Source organism: Musca vetustissima, unplaced genomic scaffold, assembly GCF_032173495.1.
Source record: "Musca vetustissima isolate MV318-11 ecotype Yass unplaced genomic scaffold, APGP_CSIRO_Mvet_v1 utg42163, whole genome shotgun sequence".
Lineage (NCBI taxonomy): Eukaryota > Metazoa > Arthropoda > Insecta > Diptera > Muscidae > Musca > Musca vetustissima.
The window spans coordinates 68,165-93,186 of NW_026881825.1; the positions used below are offsets into that span (position 1 = coordinate 68,165).

General features: G+C 34.4%; 2 protein-coding genes across 2 annotated transcripts in view; one reads left to right on the forward strand and one right to left on the reverse strand.

Moving 5' to 3' along the window:
• Positions 1 to 5,285: 5,285 nt before the first annotated feature.
• Positions 5,286 to 25,022, reverse strand: part of LOC133327827 (katanin p80 WD40 repeat-containing subunit B1) — a 60,630-nt gene continuing 40,893 nt past the window's right edge. The window contains exons 4-13 of the mRNA XM_061536364.1: positions 13,368 to 13,718; positions 13,170 to 13,305; positions 12,686 to 13,105; positions 12,304 to 12,640; positions 11,849 to 12,234; positions 9,274 to 9,321; positions 8,839 to 9,023; positions 8,665 to 8,754; positions 8,495 to 8,569; positions 5,286 to 5,530 (exon numbers count right to left, since the gene is read on the reverse strand). Of these exons, the coding sequence (XP_061392348.1) occupies positions 5,296 to 5,530; positions 8,495 to 8,569; positions 8,665 to 8,754; positions 8,839 to 9,023; positions 9,274 to 9,321; positions 11,849 to 12,234; positions 12,304 to 12,640; positions 12,686 to 13,105; positions 13,170 to 13,305; positions 13,368 to 13,718 (2,263 nt within the window). The 3' untranslated portion in view covers positions 5,286 to 5,295. The remainder of the gene's footprint in view (positions 5,531 to 8,494; positions 8,570 to 8,664; positions 8,755 to 8,838; positions 9,024 to 9,273; positions 9,322 to 11,848; positions 12,235 to 12,303; positions 12,641 to 12,685; positions 13,106 to 13,169; positions 13,306 to 13,367; positions 13,719 to 25,022) is intronic.
• Positions 18,856 to 20,731, forward strand: LOC133327848 (peroxisomal multifunctional enzyme type 2). Its single transcript, XM_061536386.1, has 2 exons — positions 18,856 to 19,552; positions 19,618 to 20,731. The coding sequence occupies exons 1-2, from the start codon at positions 18,856 to 18,858 to the stop codon at positions 20,703 to 20,705; spliced, it is 1,785 nt and encodes a 594-aa protein (XP_061392370.1). The 3' UTR covers positions 20,706 to 20,731.

Consider the following 25,022-nt stretch of genomic DNA (forward strand, 5'->3'; position numbering starts at 1 on the left):
AGTACTTTAAGATAATTGTTTTCTTTTTTAATAGTTAGCTTAAAAGGAGTTATAATGATGAAGTATCAAATTAATAACGAAAGATGAATAGTGTGTAAGAAAGGTGGAGAGTTAATTGATTGGTTGGTGTTTTCCTTTTCATTTCTCGTTTTGTTTGTAATAATAATATTTGTATTTTATTGTATTTAATTAAAATGCATAAATACATATTTATTTAGATTATAAGATAATGATAATTTATAATATAAAATGTAAGTGTGTGTTTATGTGTGAGTTTGTATATTATGTTTGTTGTTGTTGGTTTTTATTGTGAAATTATCTGTTATGACTAAATTTTATTTTGTGGGGTGATCGTTTTTTTTAATGTATTAATTACAATGTAATTATTAATAATAATGAGATATTAACGATGAAGGATGATAAATAATTTGTTTGATATAAATAAATATAACACTGTGCAACAAATATAACAGACTGGCTGCTAGTGAAATTCCTTTCCTGGAAATATTGAAGAAATAAAAAAAACTTCGTATACGTCTTTCTGGACCTAACTCAGTACAGTGGTGCACAATTTACATACAATCGAACGAAACTATATATGGGAGCTATATCTAAATCTGAACCGATTTCCACAAAACTTCGCATACATCAATACAGACCTATTTCAGTACGCTTTGCTACATTTTGTTTCGATCGGGCAAATGTTGGGTGTTTCGTGCATCATTTAGATAAAATCGGACGAAAATATATATGGAAGCTATATATAAATATGAACCGATTTTCTCCAATTTCAATTTCATTGCTGAGTTGACAATCCCTGGCCGAGTTGGACTCCGGAGTGTAGATCCGATTGCTAACGTCATTACATCCTATTTTGCATAAAGATCTTTTAAAGGTCTGCTGACACAAGAGCGCAATCCGGTCTACCATCTTACTTTGCTGATTTGATACTTTGAATGCCTGAAATTAATCCGAAATTTCATCGAAAAATTGTCCTGATTTATAAGACCCATTTCCACCTTGGTGCCTACGTCAACAAGCAAAATTGTCACATATGGTACACCGTAAACCCAAGGGTTGTAATTGAGACGACTCTACATCCTCAACATGTGACTGTTTGGTGCGATTTATACATCGGCGGGCTTATTGGACTTTCTCGAAAATGTGGTTGGATCAGCTGTGCCGAGAACAGATCGAGAGATGATTAATTATTTTTTATGGTCAGAGTTGAATGGTATTGACCTGGTCAAAAAGGACATAGGACTCTCAAGATACCATTTGGCGGATGCCATTATTCATATGTGGTACTCAATCCCTAAGAATATAAAAAGATAGATGCCGAGTGCAGTTGATGTAAGGGAACACTTGCCTATGGAGACCACACACTATCGGTCCAATAGCATAATATTGAAAAATATAGCTCCTTGGCAAAATCGACTGGCGTTAAAAATCCCCAAGGTACGCAGATATCCAAAATAACTACACGCTCCAAACGACCATAGTCTCACGAGGCCAACGATTGATATCCCAACCCATGCAACAACACTAGGGCAGACAGGCTTAAATACTCAAAGCCCCATCTCAACTCCTTTTAGAGAAGGAATAACGGCTGTTACTTCTTATAAAATTAGTAGAAACTTAAGATCGCCTTGATGTCAAATTCAATCAAAGTTATCCAAGAAGTACTTAAAAGTAAATGGTCGCCTATTTTAATTGACAAAACTGTTCCACTTAAGCAACATAAAAAGGGCAATTCTGCGTGATACACCACAATTTGTTCGAACGCAAAATCAACAGAAGCAGGCGAAACCATAACGATGCGAGCTGGCACATTCCCGCAAATCAAGAAAATATGGGTGCTGAAGCGTTCCAAAAAACCATGTTTTGGTGTTTTCTAAATTGGAGTGGAAGAAAAGTGCATTGACCAAATCCCGTCCTATTTTCGAAATGTTTACGGTTCTAATCAAATTTCCCCCCTAGTATTTCGTTTTCTCACAAGATTAAAAAAGCACCTAATAGACATTTTAATGTATAGGACAATGTTATGGCATAGCCACCCCATATAAGTGTTCGCACAGATTTTATGTATTTTGAATGACTACCTTATAGTGGATAATTAAATATCGCCATCAATCGACTTGCCTCCTGGTGCGCTTGTCACCTGGATCACTTACACATTATTAAAATTCTTGGTAATTTCGGAATCTATAAAGCAATGCCGTAGGTCTAAGAATAGAGATGTTTCCAGCTGTCTTCTACCATTGTTGAAGTGTTTGGTTTTTGTAATTTAATAGTCAAATAGAAAGATACATGCGTTTCTTAAACAAATTATTTGTATTTAATAAAACGATATCCGGTTGCTAGAAGAGCAGATTTTCCCGTTCGCAGTATATATGTTACACAGTGTTATCAAATATAATATACATATATGTAAATTATGAATATATACGTAGGTGTGATATAGGCAATGTTTCTTTTTTATTGTTATGAATATAAATATTGCTTAACGTTTGTTTGTTTGTTTGTTTCTTTCTGATTCAACAATTTATGGTTCTTTTTTAAGAGCTCTACTTTGTAATTGAAGCTGTATTCAAATTATTACAAGTACAGTTTTGCACATTTAAATATTGGTTGCAATGAATACTTTATTTATTAATGTTGGAGCGTATATAAATGTGAAAAATTGTAATTATAATAATTTGAATCTCTGATATGTAGCTATTATGGGAGAACAAAACAAATATTTACTTAAAAAATTTTTATTTTTTGTTTATTTAAGTGCAAAAATATTTGTATTTTCTTTTACCTTTTTTGTTGTTATAAGTCTTAATTGTAATTAGTGAAATTTATGTTGCTTATATGGTTATTTAGCTTAATATAAATATCATTATTATTTATTATCATTTGTATTTTTTTACTATATGTATTTACAAAACAGTTGAGTATAAGTTGACAGGGCTTTCGTTTCTTTGCAAATTGTTAAATTTTTCATCTTTAAAATCTTTACAACCAATATTCTTAATATTTTTTCATTGTCTTCTGTTCCTTTTTCGTAACAAAAAATTACTTTTTTGAATAATTTATTTTTTGGATTCATTCTTTATTAAAATCGTTTCAATTTCTACAGTCTATTTGGTTTTGTCCTTTTAATTTCTCCATCACTTTTATCTTTTTTTCTAATAACTACAATTCCATTTGTCTTTGTTATGAAAATGTAAAAAATAAATAAATACATACAAAAAAAAACAACTTAAATTAAAATTTAAAAATTATAGCAATTATTGTTTTTGTTGTATACATATTTTTTGTAAAAGGCACATTTTGCAAAATTTAATTGTTGAAAATTTATCATACCAAAAAAAAATAAATATTTCTTAATTCTTCCTTTTATTTAAAACAAATGGAGGGAATTTTTTGTTTTGGTAATAAAATATAGGGGGTGTATTAGGGGAATGAATCATAATTGTATTGCAAAAAAGAATCAAATAAAAATTAAAAAGTTTCGCTTTCTCTCCGTGTTCTTATATTTTTTTAATGGAAGATCAGTTTGGCATTTGGTTTTTTTCTTGTTTTTGTGTTTATTTATGAATTGTTAAATTAAAAATTAATTTGGCAGTTGAATATTATTTTAAAATAGAAAATTGTAAAAGTTCATCAACATGAACCTTTTTCTATAAAAAAGGCTGACATTTTTTAATAGAAAAACTTCACCAATGAACATTTCTCTATAGAAAAAGTTCACCAATGAACATTTTTCTATAGAAAAAGTTCACCAATGAACATTTTTCTATAGAAAAAGTTCACCAATGAACATTTTTCTATAGAAAAAGTTCACCAATGAACATTTTTCTATAGAAAAAGTTCACCTAATCAATTCTATAGAAAATGTTAATCAACAAAATATTTTCAGTTCAGCAATGAACATTTTTCTATAGGGAAAAGTTCAACAATGAACATTTTTCTATAGGGAAAAGTTCAACAATGAACAATTTTCTATAGAAAAAAATGACTAATAAACTCAGAAATAGTTCACTAATGAACATTTTTCTGCAGAATGGTTCAAAATTTGATTGTTAAAAAAAGTTTTTTTCTATATAGAAAAAAGCTCGCCAAAAGACATTTTTTGTATAGAAAAGTTCACCAATGTTTCTAAAGAAAATGTTCACGGATTGTTACTATTCTATAGAATATTTTATTTTCCCCCTTTTCAAATACCAATATTTTTACTACAAATTTCCTGGTTGTTATCCATCATTTATTATTTCTGTGGTTACTTTGGCCTCGATATGATGCATATATAGCCCACAAACAAATAAAAAATTATTGAATTTATATTCATTAAAATATATTGACGGAAAAATAGTAGTACTAATTGTAAAAGTATAATAAAATTTACTCACACACATACAAATATACACAATACTTAAAACTCAATCAATTAAATTACATTAAAATATTCAACTTATGGTTAGGTTAGGACAAATACATAGCGTTATTAATTTGGGACTACAATTTTAAAAAAAGAACAATAAAATTAAAACTAAAAACCTACTGTTAATTTGTTAAAGTAAATTTTCTAAAAACAAATTCTAAATAAAATTAGTTTTGGTGTGGTTATAAAAATCAGATCAGTTAATTTCACATACACAACGAACATATCCAGTTGTGAAAGATTGGTTACAGGGGGAGGAAAAAATTATACTGCATTGAAAAAGAAAGAAAGATAAAGCACAGCAAAATAGAAAATTTTGGCTGCCTGCAGCTACTTTATGTTGATTAGTATATTACATTGAATTATGTTTGGGAAGAAAAATTAAAAATAATAAAAATGTGTGTGTTTTTTCGTATTTTATGTATTCTTTATAATAATGAAAATTTTGTATTAATAAATTAACAAAAATAGAAAAAATAAATCTAAAAAATATGTATATAAATAATAAATATTGACCACAAAACGAAAAGTAATAAACAAGTTTTAAACATTGCATTTTTTGTTAAAGCCAAACAGTTTTTGAGTGGATGAAATTGGGGGGATGGTGAGAGACAGTTTACAAAGTTAATAACTACAATAACATTAAACTAATAAATTAAGGAAAAAATATTATAATTATTTTAAAAAAAGTATATATAACACAAAATATGATAATACAAAGAAAAATAAATTTAAGTGATAGCATTGTTTTCTCATTTTTCTTTGTTTGTTTGTTTTTGGAGGCATTTTGTTTGCTCATCTTCTGTGCTGTGTGTAGTTAGTGTGGATGACTGATGTTGTTTTTGTTTTTTTTTTCTCTCTTCTTATATATTAACAATCATATTTTGTAGCTGGGTTAGTGTGCTGCCAAAATGATTTGTTTCGGGCAGGTTGCGTATTTGCAATAGCCATCGCTGACATTCCAAACATTTGCGATGACGTTCCTCTCGACTGACATCAACACCCAGACCATTTACCCATGGGTCTAGGTTATCCTGAATAATTGGCAAGAAATTTGATAGTATAACACGTAGTGTATCACAAGCTCGTGTATAGTGACTGGAATAAAAATAACGAAAGAAGAACAAAATGCGTTAGTTTATAAAGAGAAATATTAAAAATAAAAATAAAAACTACAAACATAATTTAATGTTTGTAGGACATCATAAATATAAAAATCTATCTATAAACAAGTAAAAAAAATTCGTAAAATTCGTCCTTCACACATCTATGCCTCCCACAAAGTGATGTGCATTTTGCCATTTTTATAGAGGTGGGATCCTTTTTATGAAGACTCTTACCAGATGCATTCTCAGATGGCGGATAGGAGGAATGTGGATTACAACAAGTTAAACATGGAGATAGTATGATCGCCTTTAGGACTTTATACCCTCGGACCAAAATTGACTACGGGGGCGTTCTTCTACAACCATAAAAAAACAATTGAAAACCAATAAAGAAAGTAGTAAAGTCGGACTGCGCCGACTATACGATACCTTTCACCACCTTGGGTATATTCTACATATTCTAACAGACATCGCCTTTTCGACATCACAGGCCATTTTGCAACCTATGCTAAATTTTGTAAGTCGATTTAAAGCAAGCTTGACAGACGCTATTCGGTATGCTGCACTCTTTAAAATTTAATCTCAATTAGACACCCAGGGATTATTTAGTGTATAATTAATATGAATTAAATTGGACGAAAATATATATCGGCGTTATATCCAAATCTGAACCGATTTTCACGAAACATAGCAGACATCATTCTAGACTTAAGGGGCCCCCCCCCCCCAATTTTTTTTTTTTTTTTTTTTTTTTTTTTGATTTAATTTGAATCTACACTAATTTCAAGTGAAGAAGAAAGAACTCTTGAAGAAATAGCCGATTTATTGTGTCAGCATCAAGTGACGGTCGAAGGGCATCTCAAACTTTAAACACATTTTTTCTCTAAACATTGGTTTTGCGAACGGCGGGCACGATAACTCAAAGACTAATTACCCAATCGATTCCAAATTTTTCAAGTTTCTCTGTGAGTGTATAGCTATCGTATGAACTAGGATAAAGCTAATCGGTGAAGATTTTCCTTATTTTTTAACTTGGTTTTTGGTCAAAAATCGGCGATTTTCCAAAAATATTTTTTCAAAGGTCCACCATTTTGTTAATTTTAGAGCGAAGTCATACGAGGAGAGCCAGACATGTACTCTTTCTAACACTGTTGGAATTTTCGGATTCCGATGTTCCAGTGAGGAGTTATCATGCCCGCCATCAAAAATAAGGACTTTTCTTTAATTACAAAAAAACAACAACAAAACAATAACAAAAATTGTTTGTAAATTATTTTTCTTCTCTTTTAAATCTTCAAATATATATATGCAAAGTTACAAACCTTAACAAGCATTGGTATTGATTTACCAGCCCTTTAAAATTCGTGAAAAATTCAAATCGAGAATGGGAGTACGCTTTGCCAAAATTCTTGCAAATCGAATGATTTTCAGGGACTTTGGTGCGCTATTTACATTAAATCGGGTGAAACTATATATGGGAGCAATATCTAAATCTGAACCGATTTAAACCGAACTTTGCACACGTCATTCTAGACTTCATTCAGTACGCTATGCCAAAATTCGTGAAAATCGAATGATTTTCAGGGACTTTGGTGCACCATTTACCTAAAATCGGGCGAAACTATATATAAGAGCTATATCTAAATCTGTCATTCGTCGACGTCATTCTAGACTTAATGCAGAACGCAATGCCAAAATCCGTGCAAATCGAATGATTTTCAGGGACTTTTTGTGCACCATTTACCTAAAATATATATGAGAACCGATCTTCTGTAATTTCAATAGGGTTCGTCCTTGGGCCAAATAAGTGACTTGTGCCAAATTTCATCAAAATCGGATTATAAATGCGACCTGTACTTTGTTTACAATTTAACATCAACAGACGGACGGACATGCATAAATCGACTCAAAAAGTGATTCTATGCATATTCTCAAAAGGAACCATGGATCTAGCTTGATTCCTTTTGCCTTTTACGAACATATTCACAAAGTCATAATACCCTGTACCACAGTGTGGTGAAAGGAATAAAAAGTCAGAAGGAAAATAAATAATGAAGAGGCAGAAAAGATGATGGAAGAAGTGAGTAACGACATTATCAAGCTCTCGACAAGAAAGGAGAAGGTATCTGGGTGCGCAAAGGCGGAGCCAGATAAATAAGAACGCAGAGAATACAGAAACCCTAAGGATAAATATGGCCTTCCCCACACTTCATTTGAAGCCTCGAAGAAGACAAGGTCTCCGAAAAAGCAATTGAGGACATTGCACAAAAAAAGCAATAATCTGGGTCGTAAAGGCGGAATCTGGTTCAATATCAATCAGATAAATAAGAACCTAAGCTTTTAGGATAACCCCGACCTTCTCCCCACTATCATGGAAGAGGCGAGAGCAGATTCCCGTCGTCGGATAAATGTCCAATCCAAAGGATATTAACTCGAGAATCCATTGACTAAGGCGGGTCTAAAAGACAGCCCATGAGAGCACCCCCGGACTTCACGAGGAAGATAGCAGAAATCAGGAGTTGACATTTTTTGCCAGAAAGTTCTACGCAAAAATCGACAAAAACAATGCAACTATGCAAAGAGATCCGTAAAGACATTTTCGATAGGTCAAAGACAAGATATTCATTTAGTTCCTGCAATGAGCGTATCCTAACGATATGTCCAGTTGAAAAAAGTGGGCGGGACCTTTATATGTCAAAATATAAACCTAGAAAGACGTATGACATCCTCCGGAATGACAAATTAAAGCCACCTCGGTTTGAAAAATGGGAATTAAATCTTCAAAATACCTCAAGAACCCGGAATGCCAATTTACAGTCACTTCGATTGGAAAATGAGGCTTTGGAGTATTATTATATATTATATAAAATATTTCTTCTCTCTATATATATATATATTTTTTCATTAAGCCCCTGGTCAAATTTTCAATCTAACCTAATTTTTTTTTAATACTTACAATTTATGTTGACTTTGCAGGAGTTCATAGATTTCAGGTAATAATAAAATACACAAATCTAAATTCCATGATGATCTGAAAGGAAAAAAGTAGTCAAGAAATAAATAATTATCACAGAAGAAAAGTATTAATTAATTCAATTATTTTTATTAAAAACACACTATACTTACGTTTTTTCCAATATGGCTCCCAAAAGATCAACGAAAATAGTTCGGCCCATTTTAATGGCCTGTCTTAGGGCGGAAAGGACATCGTGAGATCTGTTAATAGAAAATTATTTCAATTTTAGTATATCAATCCCTCTCTCGCTCTCTCTCTCTCTGTGTCTCCATTACTCATCTTACCTTGTTGAATTTCTTATAATCTGCAGTGTGGCATTACGATTGCTTAACTCCTGATAAACTTGTTCATGTGTTGCTGAGAGCATTTCAATTTCTGGTACATCGTCCATGCGATTATTAAAGCTTTTTTGACTACCGAACCCCGAATGGGTCATCAGTGATGGATCGGGCCGATAACTAATGGGTATCTGCAAAATCATAATTCCAAAACATGTGTGAAAAACAATGTAATTTAAATAAAACAGTAAAGCCATAAACCAATTAATCACCCAAATTGAATAGCAAAAAAACTACAACAAATAATAACAACAACAACATGCACTACAAAAACACAACTGGCTATTCAAAAAGGGGATTATCAGCTAGAGGGATACAAAAGACAGCAAACAGTTTGTTAATGTTAATTTATGGGGAATATACAAAAAAATGGGTACACACATTTGCCGAGCCATTACTAGTACTATCCATGGTGTAACTAGAAATGCGCTGTAAGATATGTAAAGAAAAAAAGAGAAAAGCAAAAAATAGAATATTTAGCAAATACACACACAAATACCATACCATAAACCCAAATTATTGAGTGGAATTCAACTAACATAAAAATGTAAAAATAAATCATCATTCGTAGCTTAAATATATATATAGTATACTACACATAAAAAATAATAGAATGGTAGAAGAAAAATTGCAAAAATTTTGATTTTCGTAAATAGTTTGCAGATTTTTTCCATACAAGTGGAATGTAATGAAGAAAATTTGAAACTAAATCGATTTGGGCAACATTTTTGTAGATGTGAACAAGTTCGTATTTTTCAGCTTGGCCTGTTGTAGCCTGTCTTGGATGATAGATAGGGCTGGCATCTATCATTCCCTAGAAACGATGCCTTACTGAACTGTGGGCAGTGGTTTGGGTGCTTACTTATTTAGTGTTCCAGGGAGACTTCGGATGCATTTTATTTGGACGAAGATGTAAGCCTTGTTTTACAAATTGAAAAGAATTGTGTCTCCCTCCGCTGGGGTACGAACCGGGCCCATTCCGAGCTTTATATATACATATTATTATTATTTTTTTTTTCTTTGTTAACTTTGTAATGACACAATCCACATACACGAGCGCTCTTGGCAGTCTTCTAAATTAGTCTTCCGCGTTGTCTTTGGCGCATTTAAAAACAGTCCCCCGTTATTCGAAAGGGTATCAGCTTGCTACCCATGTTAAGTTTCATGTTCTGCTTTTTTATCAACCTCTTAATCTGTTTCAGTTCAAAAAGGAGTTCGTAAGCATACAAAGGCTATTCCGCACGGCATATCATCAATAGGTGCGACTACTCGGTCCCATATCTCGGAGGGGAGATATGTCAAAATGGGAGGGACCTTTATACATAGACCTAAATCGCACATTACACTCACTTCGCTTAGAAACTGCATCTAAAATCTTCAAAATACCGAAAATGAGGCGGGACCTCATTAATAGATACGGCTAATAGGTCCCAGATGCCTTAATAAGTAATTTGTCAGACTCATTATTCTTCTTGTAAACCTAACAATTCGTAGTTGTTGATGGTGTTGTTGATCTCAAAGATGATTTTTAGATGACTATCGAGTAGCAACCAATAACTTTCAATCATGCGCCCGTCAGGACCACTCTTGACAACGATGGACAATCGTTGTTCATCTAGGACAAGCAGCCGAGTAGTTGCTCCAACGAGCTTAAAATTAACTTCGAAGATTTCTGAGAAGACCCATTTAATCCGACTTTCTCTCTGCCGATTTAAATTAGACAGAATTTTGTACTATCTACAGTAACGGTTTCATCTTTGCTGCAGATTGCTGTACCTTCGTCGATCTTATCTTCATTGAAGTCGCTATGTTATGGGCGAGAACGCATGTTTGCTGCAGTATGCGAGGTGAGAGGTGTATAGTACGAATTATCTAATGACCACTTCCATAATTCCTTACGACCTTTAGGTGCTTCCCAATCCAAAGAAATTCGTTCTCACTTACTGAATTTGAATTTTTGTCGACTAATCTTTGACCTATTCAATATGCCTTCCTAGTGAGATTAGGTTTTCCGAATCCGAAGGAATCCATTTAAGATTAATAAATTTGGGAAATTGTCGACATATCTTTGATTTTGGAAAACCCAAGCTTGGATCAAATACCTGACGGCATCTGCTGACTAGAAGATGACGCTTTAATTACAATGTCTTTTTTTGTCTGTCATAATACTATCGTTCCATATCTCAGATGGAATACTTTCGTTTTAAACTGAGGGTCAGAAAGTAGCCACCACAACAACATCAGTTAATGGTAACCTCAACAAGTTTTGCGCTTAATTACTAATTCCTTGCAATGGTAAGGTGTCGATGTTATAATCAGCATCAGTTTCTCAACATTCAACATGCCGCAAGGAACATTCATCACGTCATTAGAAACAAATCTATAATCGATGAGAAGTTCGTGATGTTGCCTTGCCAATTTAAGGGCTATGGGTTTCATTTTTCTGTTATTCCTCTTGAAGGAATAGGTTTCCATAAATCATCACCATATTATTCCATCTTTTATTCCAGCTATGTAGATGATTGGTCTGCTTTAGACTGTCCTATGTGATGAGGCTGCCATCTATCATTGCCTAGAAACAACACATCATTGACATTTTTACAATGATTGGTGTCCTCGCTAATTTAGTGTCACCATTTGCATCTGGATACCGCCATCTCCTGCCTTTCTAATTTTGTATTATAGTAATAATAGAGTAAAATACTTATTGACGATTAAATGGATATACCTATACCGTGATATCACAAACAACAAATGATAATGAATAATATACAAATGAAGAAAACAAAACTTTATAAACCGCCAAAGAATTCTTCAATTCCAAACTTGTCATTACATTCCACTTCTATTCTATAGATTTGATATATATATATATATATATATATATATCACTCCTTTCCCAATACCCAAATTAAAAAAACAGACAGCAACAAAAAATTAAACTCATTTAACTCACTTGTGTTTGACGTTGTGCTGGACCACCTCCTCCTCCACCACCCGCTTTCTGTGGTGATCTCAATTCCAACGATGTTCGTGAACGTGTCGGTGGCTTTGTTATTATTTGCACTGTGATATTTTTATTGCGTGCATTCTCTTTATTCACATGTGCCTTGCTCTTATTTACAACAATGTGTGACGATGCCGATTTCTTGATCAGCATATTATCATCCATTTTGTGCAGTTCTGTTGTGCTAACCGAGGACACTTGCGACAATTTGTTGCGCTGTTGAAATGTCGACGATGCACTGGTTTTAATACCCCCACCACTCGACACTTGTGCTGTACGTTTTGTAATGTGTGATGTTGTTTTGGTTGTTGTTGTAGTTGGTTTGGCCGTTTTGGCTGGTGGGTGGACAAAATGTGTTGAATTTGTTGTGGAACTCACCGAATTGCTGGCTCCATTTGTTGCACCATTCAACGTGGCCGATGATGAGGACGATGACGACGATGAATTATTTGTGGTTGCTGCTGCTACAGATGGCGGTATAGTTGAGCCTTGATTTATGGGAAAATCTTCAACCATTTCGGTATTATCGTAATTGTTGATAACAGGCGGGAAACTTTCATTGAAATTTATTTCACTATCCTGATTGAAAGGATCTGTGAAATTATCATATTTACTATAGTAATCACCCCGCTCTCCGGGCATTTTCAGCGACGACGGACCACCATCATAATTTAAAACACCCAAACTACTGTAGGCAGTACTTGAGGCAATGGACGGGTAATGATATGGTGATGATGTTAACTTTTTCATTGGTACATTTATGCTAACACTACTGCTGCCGCCAACACCACCCCCACCAACACCCATTGTTGAGGTGAAACTATTTTCAAAATCTGTAAAATTACTATTCACCGAGAAATTGGCATGACCATTGTTTAGCGGATGGGTATTTGGATTTGGTAGCATGGGCGGAAGCATGGCGCTATCGAGGGGATTTTCATCGACCAACTCTAGGCTGAGGTTCGGTGAAGAGTGACCATCTAAACTGGGACTACGATTGTCTTCATTCTCTTCGACCAGACGTGACTGTTTGGGTCCACCAATCGAAAGACGTAACTTTTGATTGCCACGTGAAAAACTTTTACGTGTTGTGGAATTATGACTAAAGGCAGGTGCTGTATTATTGGATGGATTATAAAACGGGAATACACGATTGACACTAAGGGCATCAATGCTGACATATTCCTGTTCAAAGGAGCCACAAATCTGAAAATAAAAAAAAAACAAAAATGAAATCAATAGAATAAAGAAATCAAATGTTGAAACTTACCAATCTTCTATTAACAATTTTCATATCACCCAATGCCGTCCAGGCGGATTGTATGTGATCAAATTCACGATCTGGTTCCCAGCCAATAATCGATATAGCTGCCGCGGTGCCAACAAACAAGCATTCGCCATTATCACTGAAATGAGAGACCAACAAATATTTAGTTAACTATTTTCAATAGCCAATTACACCACCCACCTAAATGTTATACACTTAATGGGATGACCATAAAACAAACTGGTAGCATCTGTCCGGGTAACACACAGCTGTGTCTCCAAATCATAAATACTAACGGTACCATCGACACGACCCACAGCCAGCAAAAATTCAAATGGATGAAATTGTATACATGTGATTGCAGCACCAGCTGGTTTATCACAAAATTCCATAATTTGTTTACTTTTCCTGATGTCCCATATAATGACGGAACCCTCCGTACCGGCAGATGCTATCCATAGGCCATCTGGTGAAAATTTCACTGAGTTAACATGTGAAATATGACCACGATAGATTTTCATGCAACTATTTTGATTGCGAACATCCCATAATCTGAAATGAAAGAAATGAGATAAGAAATTGAGGTTAGGTTATATTGAAAGAAATTGAATTTGATGAATAAAAAAATGCATATTTCGCAAAGCATAATGGTATATACTATGAGAGGACGAAATTGAAATATTCTAAATAACAAAAATCTGACCAAATAGTGGCATATACAAAACAAGGTTCAATTTTGAAAATGTTTCACAATTAAACAGTAATTTGGCAGTTCTATTCTACAGTTCTAATTAAAAACAAAAACAGCATATGTTTACCATGTCCCTCGATATCTCGTGGACCGCGACGGCAGTCAGCTTAATACCTTCGCCAAGGGGTCTATGTTATAAATTGTTTCTTTGCGGAAGTCCGAGGACTCCTTAGTTCTGCAGTTAATAAACTTGACCCCTTTGTACATGATGACCTGGCCAAACCGAAGATTCCGGCTATAAACCCTCGCAGGTCTTCAGGAGCCCCTGGTTGAGCAACAGTGTCGCTAGGCCTCGGTGGCGCTTTCTGGAATTCTTACTTCAAGACGGCGGGTTTGGCTTTCGCCTCTGCATTACCGCTCCTGGCAGGATCCTCCAACAATTTGCCCTCTCCCACTGTCCGTTAATTCGAATAGTTCCTAGAGAACTTCCGAATGCATTTGAGGTTTCTCTTAGTCAGAAGGAATACCTTACACGTTATCGAGTCTCTGTTGTAGAAATTAACCGCTCTCCTGTAGATCTCTTTGTCAGAGATTTCTTTGGCATTGATTCGTTTGGAGGTTTCTTGTCAAGTTAACAGCACCAATATCCACAACACGGTGATTTGCCTCGGAATTCTAGTAGTTTCATTGTCTGCCATGGAGGTGGGATTTCCATCCTCGCCAAGGGTTGCGTTCTTTCTCATCATCTCTTATGACTCACCTTGATTTAGAGGAGTCAGTTCGATAGTCGCCGTCCAGTGGTGTCCATAGAGTGAAATTCAGTTAAACAAGAATCCAAGATTAGGAATTGCATCGACAGATTATGGGGACCATTTCTACCTTGGTGAATACAACAACAGTCATTGTTGAGAAGCTTCTCCATTCTCGGAATCACTCCTTTTTTGTATTCTGTAGAAAATGTTCAATAAATGCACATATTTTGACATAACCCCCATATAAAGGTTCCGTCCTTTTGTTGTTCAATCATCGTTATCAGAAAATATTCAACATAGATTCCTGTTATGACACCATATAAAAGGTCCGGTCCTCTTTCCGGCATATTGAATGTCTTAGTAATAGCATATTCGATATTCTATTCGAGCAAGGAAAAGCTCAATTTTGTACATTCCTCTTGGGTCATATTCAAATATAAATATTTTTAAATTTCCAACTCATATAATTTGGTTCGGTCAAACTTTACTGTAGGTAGGGAAGAGTTAAAGATGACTGTAGGAATTATTACAGGTCATTTCCATTGTGGTCCCCAGCTATTAACCTAACATATTTATTCGGACTGTATCTTAAACTATAATAGTACTGTATGAATTTGTTTACTGTATTTGACTTGCAGTACTGTATCTGCTAAAATTGAAATTTAATAAAAATTATCGAAAAATAGCCGACGTTTCAGCGCAGACTCTAGACAACTGCATTTATCCAATACACGAACCAATTGAGCGATAACAACACATTGGTAAGCAACGATAACACATGATTAATCGTGGTCATATGTAATTGAACTTTAAAAATAATTATTTTTCTGAATATAATAATAACAACAATACAAATAAATGTTCCAATTTGTTTGCATTGCCTTTTATACAAAAACTTGTATTAATTTAATAAAATTCATTTATATATCTCTTTGTTACAACAGCTGTTATTCATTCCTTTTGACTACACAATTTTGTATATCAATTCAGTTTGAATGCCACTTTTTCTCTTTTGCTTACAAAAAAAGAAGCATTTGAGAAGACTCATCTGTTTTCGTTTATTTTTTGTTCCATGTTTTTCTATTCGTTTTCGTGTTTCTGTCATCGTACTTTGAGTTGCACCTAGTCGGGCGGCAGCAGAGTTCATGTTTTTCTACTTGTTGTTGGCTGTTATCTCTTCGTAGTAGACGTTGTCGTTTTCCAGTTGGTCAAAGTTATTGCAAAATCAACAGCAATTAAACAAATATACATATTTATTATTAAAAAAAAGTAATAATTAAAGAAAGCCGAATTATTATCGCTAAAAAGTGTGATCTAAAGATAGAATAAAAGCCGATTTTGATTAAATTTTCAGATTTCTATTCCAAACAACAAACTTGGTAAGCTCTGACGACCAAAGTCAAAAACGCTGGCCATATGAGGTGCTACGTTTTTGTTAACGAAATAAAAAGCTATTCCATTTGCAGAAAATGGGTGTGTAAAATTTGCATATAGATTTTATATTATTAAAGAAATGTATTTATAAAAAATTCATTTTTCTTTTGGTATGTAACAACTGATAGTGAAACTATCTCTAGCCGCTTTGGGAACAAAAGATTGACTAGTACATTTTATTTTCACTCGCAGAGCAAAGTTCAGTTTGTAATGTTTATTGCCCCTCAAACGTACACACACACACACCAACATTCAAGCGTATTTTAACGATTTGTTGAGTTCAGAGTGTAGGAAATGTGTATGGACTACAGAGTAATGAAATATTTAAATATTTTGAGTAGAAAAAGGGCAAAACATGTTCTGGTGAATTAATTCCCAAAAATAGATATTAGATAAAACTACTTGATCAATTAAATAGTGTCCATAATATAGGTACGCTCTAACGAAGTCGAATAATTTAACGGTTCAAGAGGTTCAAAAGAGGCTCTCAAAATAACGCCAAATTTGAAGTTCTTAAGCGATGTTAAAGTAATAGGTAACAAATCCAAAAAAGGTACTGGACAGCACGGTATATCGTACGGAGGAAAATCTGATATTGGCAAAGATATACCAACCAAGAGCAAAAGAATTACGTTTGATAAGGAAACACCTAAAATAATTGAGGAAGAACGTACGTGACTACCCCCTTGAGAAGGTGGTGATCGTAATCGCAGTCTTGCCAAAATCTTTGAAAAAAATGGAATTTGGTACATGATGTCCACATGAAGGAAAGTTTCAAGAATACCCAAGCTGTGTGGCCCTACATGAAGAAAAACAACTATGGTTGCAATATTATGACCTGCTCCAACTCTGGCATGTATGGTAACTTTGGTCAGGCCAATTACTCGGCTCTCAAAATGGCTTTCCTTAGTTTGGCCAATATCGTCGCCATTGAAGATGCCAAGAATAACACCCCTGCTGCAAAGAAGTCATCGTTAATGCAAATAGTTCAATCTTATGCACCGTATGCATCGGCAGTGATTAGAAAGTCTTAGGCTAGGTAGACGAAAGTCGTTTAAAGTGACTAGTTTTGGCAGGAACCATCAAAGCGAAAACCAAAACATAATGTGGAGAATTCAAAAATGTCACCAAAGAGTAGCTATCATTGATAAGACTAATTCCTACAGAATATTATCAGCGGGAGTCCTTGATTGCTATGGAGATCAAAGTCAAGAATTGCTGATATAAGGGAATCTTCTGACTACCTGTTGTTCCCGTGCGGGATGGTGACCTATTTATTGAATTGGAATATATGGAGTAGACGGTCGAGAATCCGAACTACGGTTTTCAAAGGCTCAAAGCTTTTTCAGAAGAACGGATAAGGTTCCATTCTTTTTTTCAGTCTTAAGATTTATAAGACTTAAGCAAATTATATTGGATGGTTATTGGACGTTAAGCTGACAATTATCGTATACTACTATTTTACTCTAATTTAACAATCAATTGAGCCCAACTTAAGAAGATGTGTGAAAGGAAGGAAAAATAATGCTTTGGTGACATAGAGGATCATTTAAAGGCAAATTAAAATAATGTTCTGTCTCCCGCTTAAAACAAAACTTTACGACAAACCGATGTTTTCCATAAAATATGTAGCTTTATTTTCGTATAAAATAGGATTTGATTTCTTAAATGTCTCGTTATACACAGGAGAGATTGTGAAACGCTCCACATACAGTTTTCAATCGTAAAAATAATTACTAATCCCTGATCTGGTTCCCAATTCATATATTCTTAATTATCGTGCAGCGGTCTTCTGAGGCCCCTCTCCAAAATGTCGAAGAAATTATGGTTGAACAAATCAAAGAGAAAACAATTTATAAATGTTGGCTAACATTTGAGAAATTTTACGAGCAACATTGTTTTTATCGTATACTTTAAATTCAAAGAAATAAAATTATATCCTAGATTCGTAAAATATTTATAAAATGCTCATTTTATATGCAGGCCTATTATTGCTGGGGGCTTTGCGTATGTATACACTTGAAGAGTTACTTTATCAATTGATAAGCTAAATTTAAAATGGTTAATCTATTTTAATTATGTTGTTATTGCAAAGTTATTATTTGTTTAAAAAAAAAATATCATAGAACCCGAAAGAATAAATTATGTGTACTTTAACCTAACCACATATTTGGGAGAATTGAAAAAATTTTAATACAATTCACACACTACTGGTGTTATAGTATCGCTTTTTAGTAACACACTTTCTACCAAAAGAAATACGTTTTTCAGATCCAAATATTGAAATGAATATTTCCATAAAATTTTAGTAGGATGACAAAGTTTCTTTCAATGACTAACATGGCAATTTTACTGAAAAATCCATTTTAGATATATAAAACAAAAATTTCAACACTATTCCAGATATAATAATAATACTCTCTCTTTCTTTGAGAGATTTGTACCCACAATTTTTTAAACAAAATCCTTATCTTTAAACAAAAAGAACTCTACAATCTTTCCATTGTTTATCTAGATGAGATAATTTATACATTTCTCTACAATTTCTTATTAATAAACAAAATGGTCAAGTCATTGCGCTCTAAGAAATTCTCTCTCCACTACAACCACTACACAAACACTTTGTTATCAAAAAGTGCAACTTCTATCCAGACGAAGATAAACACAATCACCTTATAACAACAAAGTTGAACTTTGATAGTATATTGAAATGGAATATTATTAACATTCACTTTTGTTTTAAAATTTCATTTCAGTTTTGCTTTGACTGTCGCTGAGCAAAGAGGGAAACTAAAATCCAGTAGAAATTAAAATGGCCGAACTACGTTTTGATGGACGCGTTGCTATTGTTACTGGTGCCGGTGCCGGTTTGGGTCGTGAATATGCCATGCTTTTGGCTTCTCGTGGTGCCAAAGTTGTAGTCAACGATTTGGGTGGCGCTCACAATGGTGAGGGTGCTTCCACTCGTGCCGCCGATGTTGTGGTCAATGAAATCAAAGCCAAGGGTGGTGAAGCTGTGGCCGACTATAACTCTGTTGTGGATGGTGACAAAGTTGTCGAGACTGCCATCAAGGCCTACGGTCGTGTTGACATCATCATCAACAATGCTGGTATTTTGCGTGATCGCAGTTTTGCCAAAATCTCTGAACAGGATTGGAATTTGGTAAATGATGTCCACTTGAAGGGTAGTTTCAAGGTTACCCAAGCTGCCTGGCCCTACATGAAGAAAAACAACTATGGTCGCATTGTTATGACCTCCTCCAACTCTGGCATGTACGGTAACTTTGGCCAGGCCAATTACTCGGCTGCCAAAATGGGTTTGGTTGGTTTGGCCAATACCGTCGCCATTGAAGGTGCCAAGAACAACATTCACTGCAATGTGATTATTCCCACTGCTGCCAGTCGTATGACTGAGGGTATTTTGCCCGATATGCTGTTCAATGAATTGAAACCCAATTTGATTGCTCCCGTTGTTGTCTATATGTGTCATGAATCGTGTGAAGATAATGGTAAGCAAGTTGTCTCAATGATAGGTTTAAAACACCTGTCTAATCGTATTTTGTTTTAATCATAGGTGCCTACATTGAAAGTGCTGCCGGTTGGGCCACCAAAGTTCACACTGTCCGCGGCAAGGGTACCGTACTCCGCACATCCATTGAACAAACCACCATTAGCCTTGAAGCCGTACAAAAAGCCTGGGGCAAGGTGACTGATATGAGCCAAGCCAAACACTGCAATACCATTGGTGAAGCTTCTGGTAATCTGTTGGAAGTTTTGGAAAAACTCAAAGAAGGTGGTGTAAGCGACTTCGAAGATACCTTCCAATTCGGTTCGAAGGATTTAATTGTCTATGCTTTGGGTGTGGGTGCCACCACCAAGAACAGCAACGACATGAGATTCTTGTACGAAAATGATCCCGATTTCAGTGCCCTTCCCACATTCTTTGTTCTGCCCGGTCTTTTGTTGAGCATGACCAGCAGTTTGGTATCTACTGCCTTGCCTGAAGGTAAAGCCGATCTTACCAACATTTTGCACGGTGAACAATATTTGGAAATCTGTGATGACATCCCAACCAATGGCAAATTGACCACAACCGGCAAAGTTTTCGATGTTATGGACAAGGGTTCCGGTGCTGTGGTTGTAACCAACTGTGATAGCTACGATGAAAATGGTCGCCTTTTGGTTAAGAACCAAAGTTCCATTTTTGTTGTTGGAGCTGGTAAATTTGGTGGCAAAAAGAATCCCATCCAAGGTGTTGTACCAATTGTTGCCAACCCCAATCGTGCTCCTGATGCCTCCCTCCAATATAAGACCAACGAAGACCAGGCTGCTCTCTACCGTATGTCTGGTGATTTGAACCCCTTGCACATTGATCCCAACTTTGCTGTGGTCTCCGGTTTCAAGGTTCCCATTTTGCATGGTCTCTGCACTTTGGGTTTCTCTGTACGCGCTGTCTTGGCCAAGTATGCCGACAACAATTCTGCACTGTTCAAGGCTGTTAAGGCCCGTTTTGCTGGCCCTGTTGTACCTGGTCAAACATTGAAGGTTGATATGTGGAAGGAAGGCAAACGTATTCATTTCCGTACCATTGTTGTTGAGACTGGCAAGGATGCCATTACCGGTGCCTATGTTGATCTTAAAGATACATCCGCCAAATTGTAAGCGGAAAGCGAAACGAAATTTCGAAGGAAAATAATTTGTAAAATTTAAGGAAATCATTATTTTTGTATGTGTATTGTTATGGTTAAATGTTTTTATAGTTGACCTGTGGTATAAGAATTCCATTATTGTAATTTTCTTTTATTCTCTTTTTTTACATCCAAAAAAATATAAATGTATATAAATCTAGTGTATTTCGAATTGTTGTTATTTTAAAAGGTTTATTTTCAGTATCATCAATATAGTATGATTTCTCTTTTCTATTGAGCATTGCCATTGATAAGATTACCTTATGTTAGGTGGTCTCGTTTATTTAATCAAATCAAATGGTGGGTACAAAGGTATGTTTTTTGAATGTACATGTGTATATTGTAATCAATTGGATTATAAATAAGCCGCTACTTTATTTTATTTTTTATACGATTAAATGGTCAAACAAAACAGCAGCAGTGAATGTATGGAAATAGGCTAATCTACAATCCAAGAACAATGGAACAGATATACGGATTTTCCAGAAAACATTATAATTGAATCTAGGAACATAAAATGGGGATGATATAAAATACATGGAAATAACATCAAACCCACTCTGCATTCATACATAGAAATTCATGGTAAGAGCTATGGAAATTTTATATATCCAAAGCGAGGAAATTCTTTGATTTTAGGTCATACGTTATTTGCAGTGTATTGATCTTTGAGCTTTACGTTACTGGGATAATCTTTGGTGAAATCTTTATCAGGTTCCAAGACATAATAGGAATGAAATAGGGTGCCCAGGATCCAGTGTAAATGCTGTGCATTCCTTTTCGTTTATTCTGAGTGGTCAGAAGTAATTGCAATTGTCTGAATAATCACTTATAACAAAGGTCAAGGGACCGGCAATATTGGAACTTTTGGATATATCCAGCATTTGTCGTTAGAAGCTGGGACTTTCTAAACGTTTTCGACTTTATTTCAAAGATCTTTTCAAAATTTTTAAGTTCGAAATTTCATGCTAACACCATTTACAAATTTGAATGAACAATCTTTACTATACAACTTTCAAATAAGGTATAAATTCCTTTAAAATTAAGTTTTTTCAGACATATACATTCAAAGTTTTATCAGCCTAAAAGTATGCAACGACAAAAACACAACAGTCCACACAACAAGATTAAAAACCTCCCATTATAATAAGTGTTACTAATTACAATCCAGGCAGCATTTAATAAGCCAAAATGCATAATCGGAACAAATTTGAAAACAAGGAAAACGAAACAACCTCCTATCATTAAAAAACACTTTTAAATCTCTACAAAAAAATGTGAAAGGGAAAACTATGGCACAAAAGACTGACCAACCAGCCGACCTGTTGATGCATTTATTTGTTGGTGTTGTCAAAATGGGGCTTTGAAAAGCAAAGAAAACCCCAATGACCAGGCTATTATCCATTATGACCTGTCTCATTTGACAGACAGCTAGGCTGTTGGTTAGGTGGCTTGTTAGCCAAATGTATGTATGTGAGACCATCAAGCCACACAATTATGTGAGTTGTAAGCGTCGTAAAGGGAATTTTTTAACAAGCTGTAATGAGAAAGCATTATTTTTATTATAGTGCCTCAACACACAAAGCTAAGGGATAGATATACTATATAAAATCGCCACACAAAAACAAAATGGAAATATGAAACCAAATAGCCAGAAAGAAAATGTTATGATAGCACACCACCTTACAATCATCCAAGTGATTTGATAATTGGCTGTTTGAATACAAAAAAATGTAGGGTTTAACGAAACAATTAGTTTTCAGGGGGAAATTCGGATTTTGAGAAATTTATTAAAATAAAGATTTATTGGACACTTACAAAAAAAAGAAATTAATCTGGAGTATGTATAAAGAAAATGGGGTGTAATTTTGAAAGAAACTATCTTATTGGAAGAATGCTCTTATAAGAAAGGCTTCATGAAGTGTACATCTAAGGAAGAAAATCCTATTGATAGTCTATGAGCGAAAATTGGCATGCGTGAAAATATTAAAATGGAATTACGTTCATTTAAACAGATTGAATAAACGAATTATTAATTTGAAGATAATCATTAAAAATGTGGTATTTACAACTCATAAATATGATTTTTTCCCAAAATTGTGAATTCCTATGCTAGTGCCAGAGGATATTTTAATGGTTATAGATATGATATGTTGTCTGTCCAGAATTTTGCGCCGTTTATAAACCTGAGAGTTATTGCCGATAATATAAAAGAAGTCGTTAAAAATTACATGTGGAATTCTAATTAAAAAATAAATTTGACTTTTACTAACATAGCAGCATGATGGTGATAAAAGTGGAAAATAAAAGTCCCGCATTCAGTCAAATAGGCTGTAATTTGATATTTTGGGTTAATAGCAAAGTAGCAAATCTTCCTACCAAAAGTGATACATTACGGTAGCACACCAATTTCCATGTTTGCGGAATTTTGAGGGCGTTTTTCAATCGAATTGCCTACTTTCTATCGAAATTGATTTAAGGGAACCTCCCCCCCCCCCCTCGATTTTAAGTTTTCAAGATTTTCAATGGGCTGGTAAATGAATACAAATGCTTGTTAAGGTTTGTAACTTTGCACATATATAATTGAAGATTTAAAAGAGAAGAAAAATAATTTACAAAAAAATTTTGTTATTGTTTTGTTGTTGTTTTTTGTAACTAAAGAAAAGTCCATATTTTTTTATGGCGGGCATAATAACTCCTCACTGGAACATCGGAATCCGAAAATTCCAACGGTGTTAGAAAGAGTACATGTCTGGCTCTCGTATGAACTAGGATTATTGACTTGGCTCTAAAATTAACAAAATGGCGGACCTTTGGAAAAATATTTTTGGAAAATCGCCGATTTTTTACCAAAAACCAAGTTAAAAATTAAGGAAGATCTTCACCGATTGACTTTATCCTAGTTCTTACGAGAGCTTTACACTCCCAGAGAAACGTTGCAAAATTTGGAACCGACTGGATTATTAGTTTTTGAGTTATCGTTTAGAGAAAAACGCGTTTAAAGTTTGAGAAGCCCTTCAGCCGTCACTTGATGCTGACACAATAAATCGGCTATATCTTCAAGAGTTCTTGAGATTTTCACTTGAAATTTTGTAGAGACATTCTTTAACCAGTGTAGATTCGAATTATATCAACAAAAATTTTGACCCCGAGAATGGAGGGGGTCCCCTTAAATTTCAGGCTAGAACCTTCATTATTCGGTGTTTTTGGGTTTTTCAACAAAATCCGCTATATTTCAAATTTGATACGGGATGCCATAGTTTTATACACATAATACAAAAACCAACGATTTAATGCTATTTATACCCACTATAGTAGGGAGGGTATATTTATTTTGATTTTCCGTTTGTAACTCATCGAAATAATCATAAATCAGCTTAAAATTCTGTGACGATTTAGATTTTAGATTTAGTAATTACTCTAGCCTCTAAACGAATTGAGATAGACCGCCAACATCTTGCATAGAGTTGTCTTTTTTATGCATGCAGGTCAAATTCGATAACGGGTTAATCGGTCCACATTTAGACATAGCCCCATATAAAGGTACTCCCAATTTTCGGGATTTTTGGGGTTCTTCAGGGGCTCTTTTTCCACTGTATTCGCTGAAATTTGGTACATTGGGTTCTAATTGGGTACCAAGTTTTCCAACTAAAAAATATAAGTAGTTTTTTTTTTTTGGAAATTCCCCTAATTTTCAGTATTTTGGGGGTTTTTGAGCGCATTTCATTTCACAACCGAATTCTCTGAAATTTTGTACATTGGGTTCTTATTTGGTACCATGTTTCTCCACTAAAAATTATAAATATAGTTCCATTTTCGGGTAGCCCCCATATAAGGGTAACCCGAAGTTTTCAGTTTTTTGGTGGTTTTTTGAGCGTATTTTTCAACAGAATTGTCTGTAATTTGAGTTCTGTTTGGGCAGCAAATCTCTCCTCTAAAAATTAAAAATATAGGTAATTTTTTCGGGTAGCCCCATATAAGGGTACACCCCAATTTTCGGTATTTTGATGTTCTTGAACACGGTTTTCTACCGAATTCGCTGTAATTTGGTATTTTGTAGTTGTATATGCTAAAAAATCTCCCTACCAAAAATTATTAATATTCGCATTTTTTCTAATGTTATGGTCCGACATTTTGTATTTATTTTATTTGATTTTCAAAATCTGATTTCACAAAACGTGTCCAACAAAAATTGGATTATATCAATTAAAAAAAAGTTTGATGGTTTTTCGCCGCACTCCTGACCATTTCTCATCTTCCAAAACCACTGTCAGCCACATAATATTTTGGC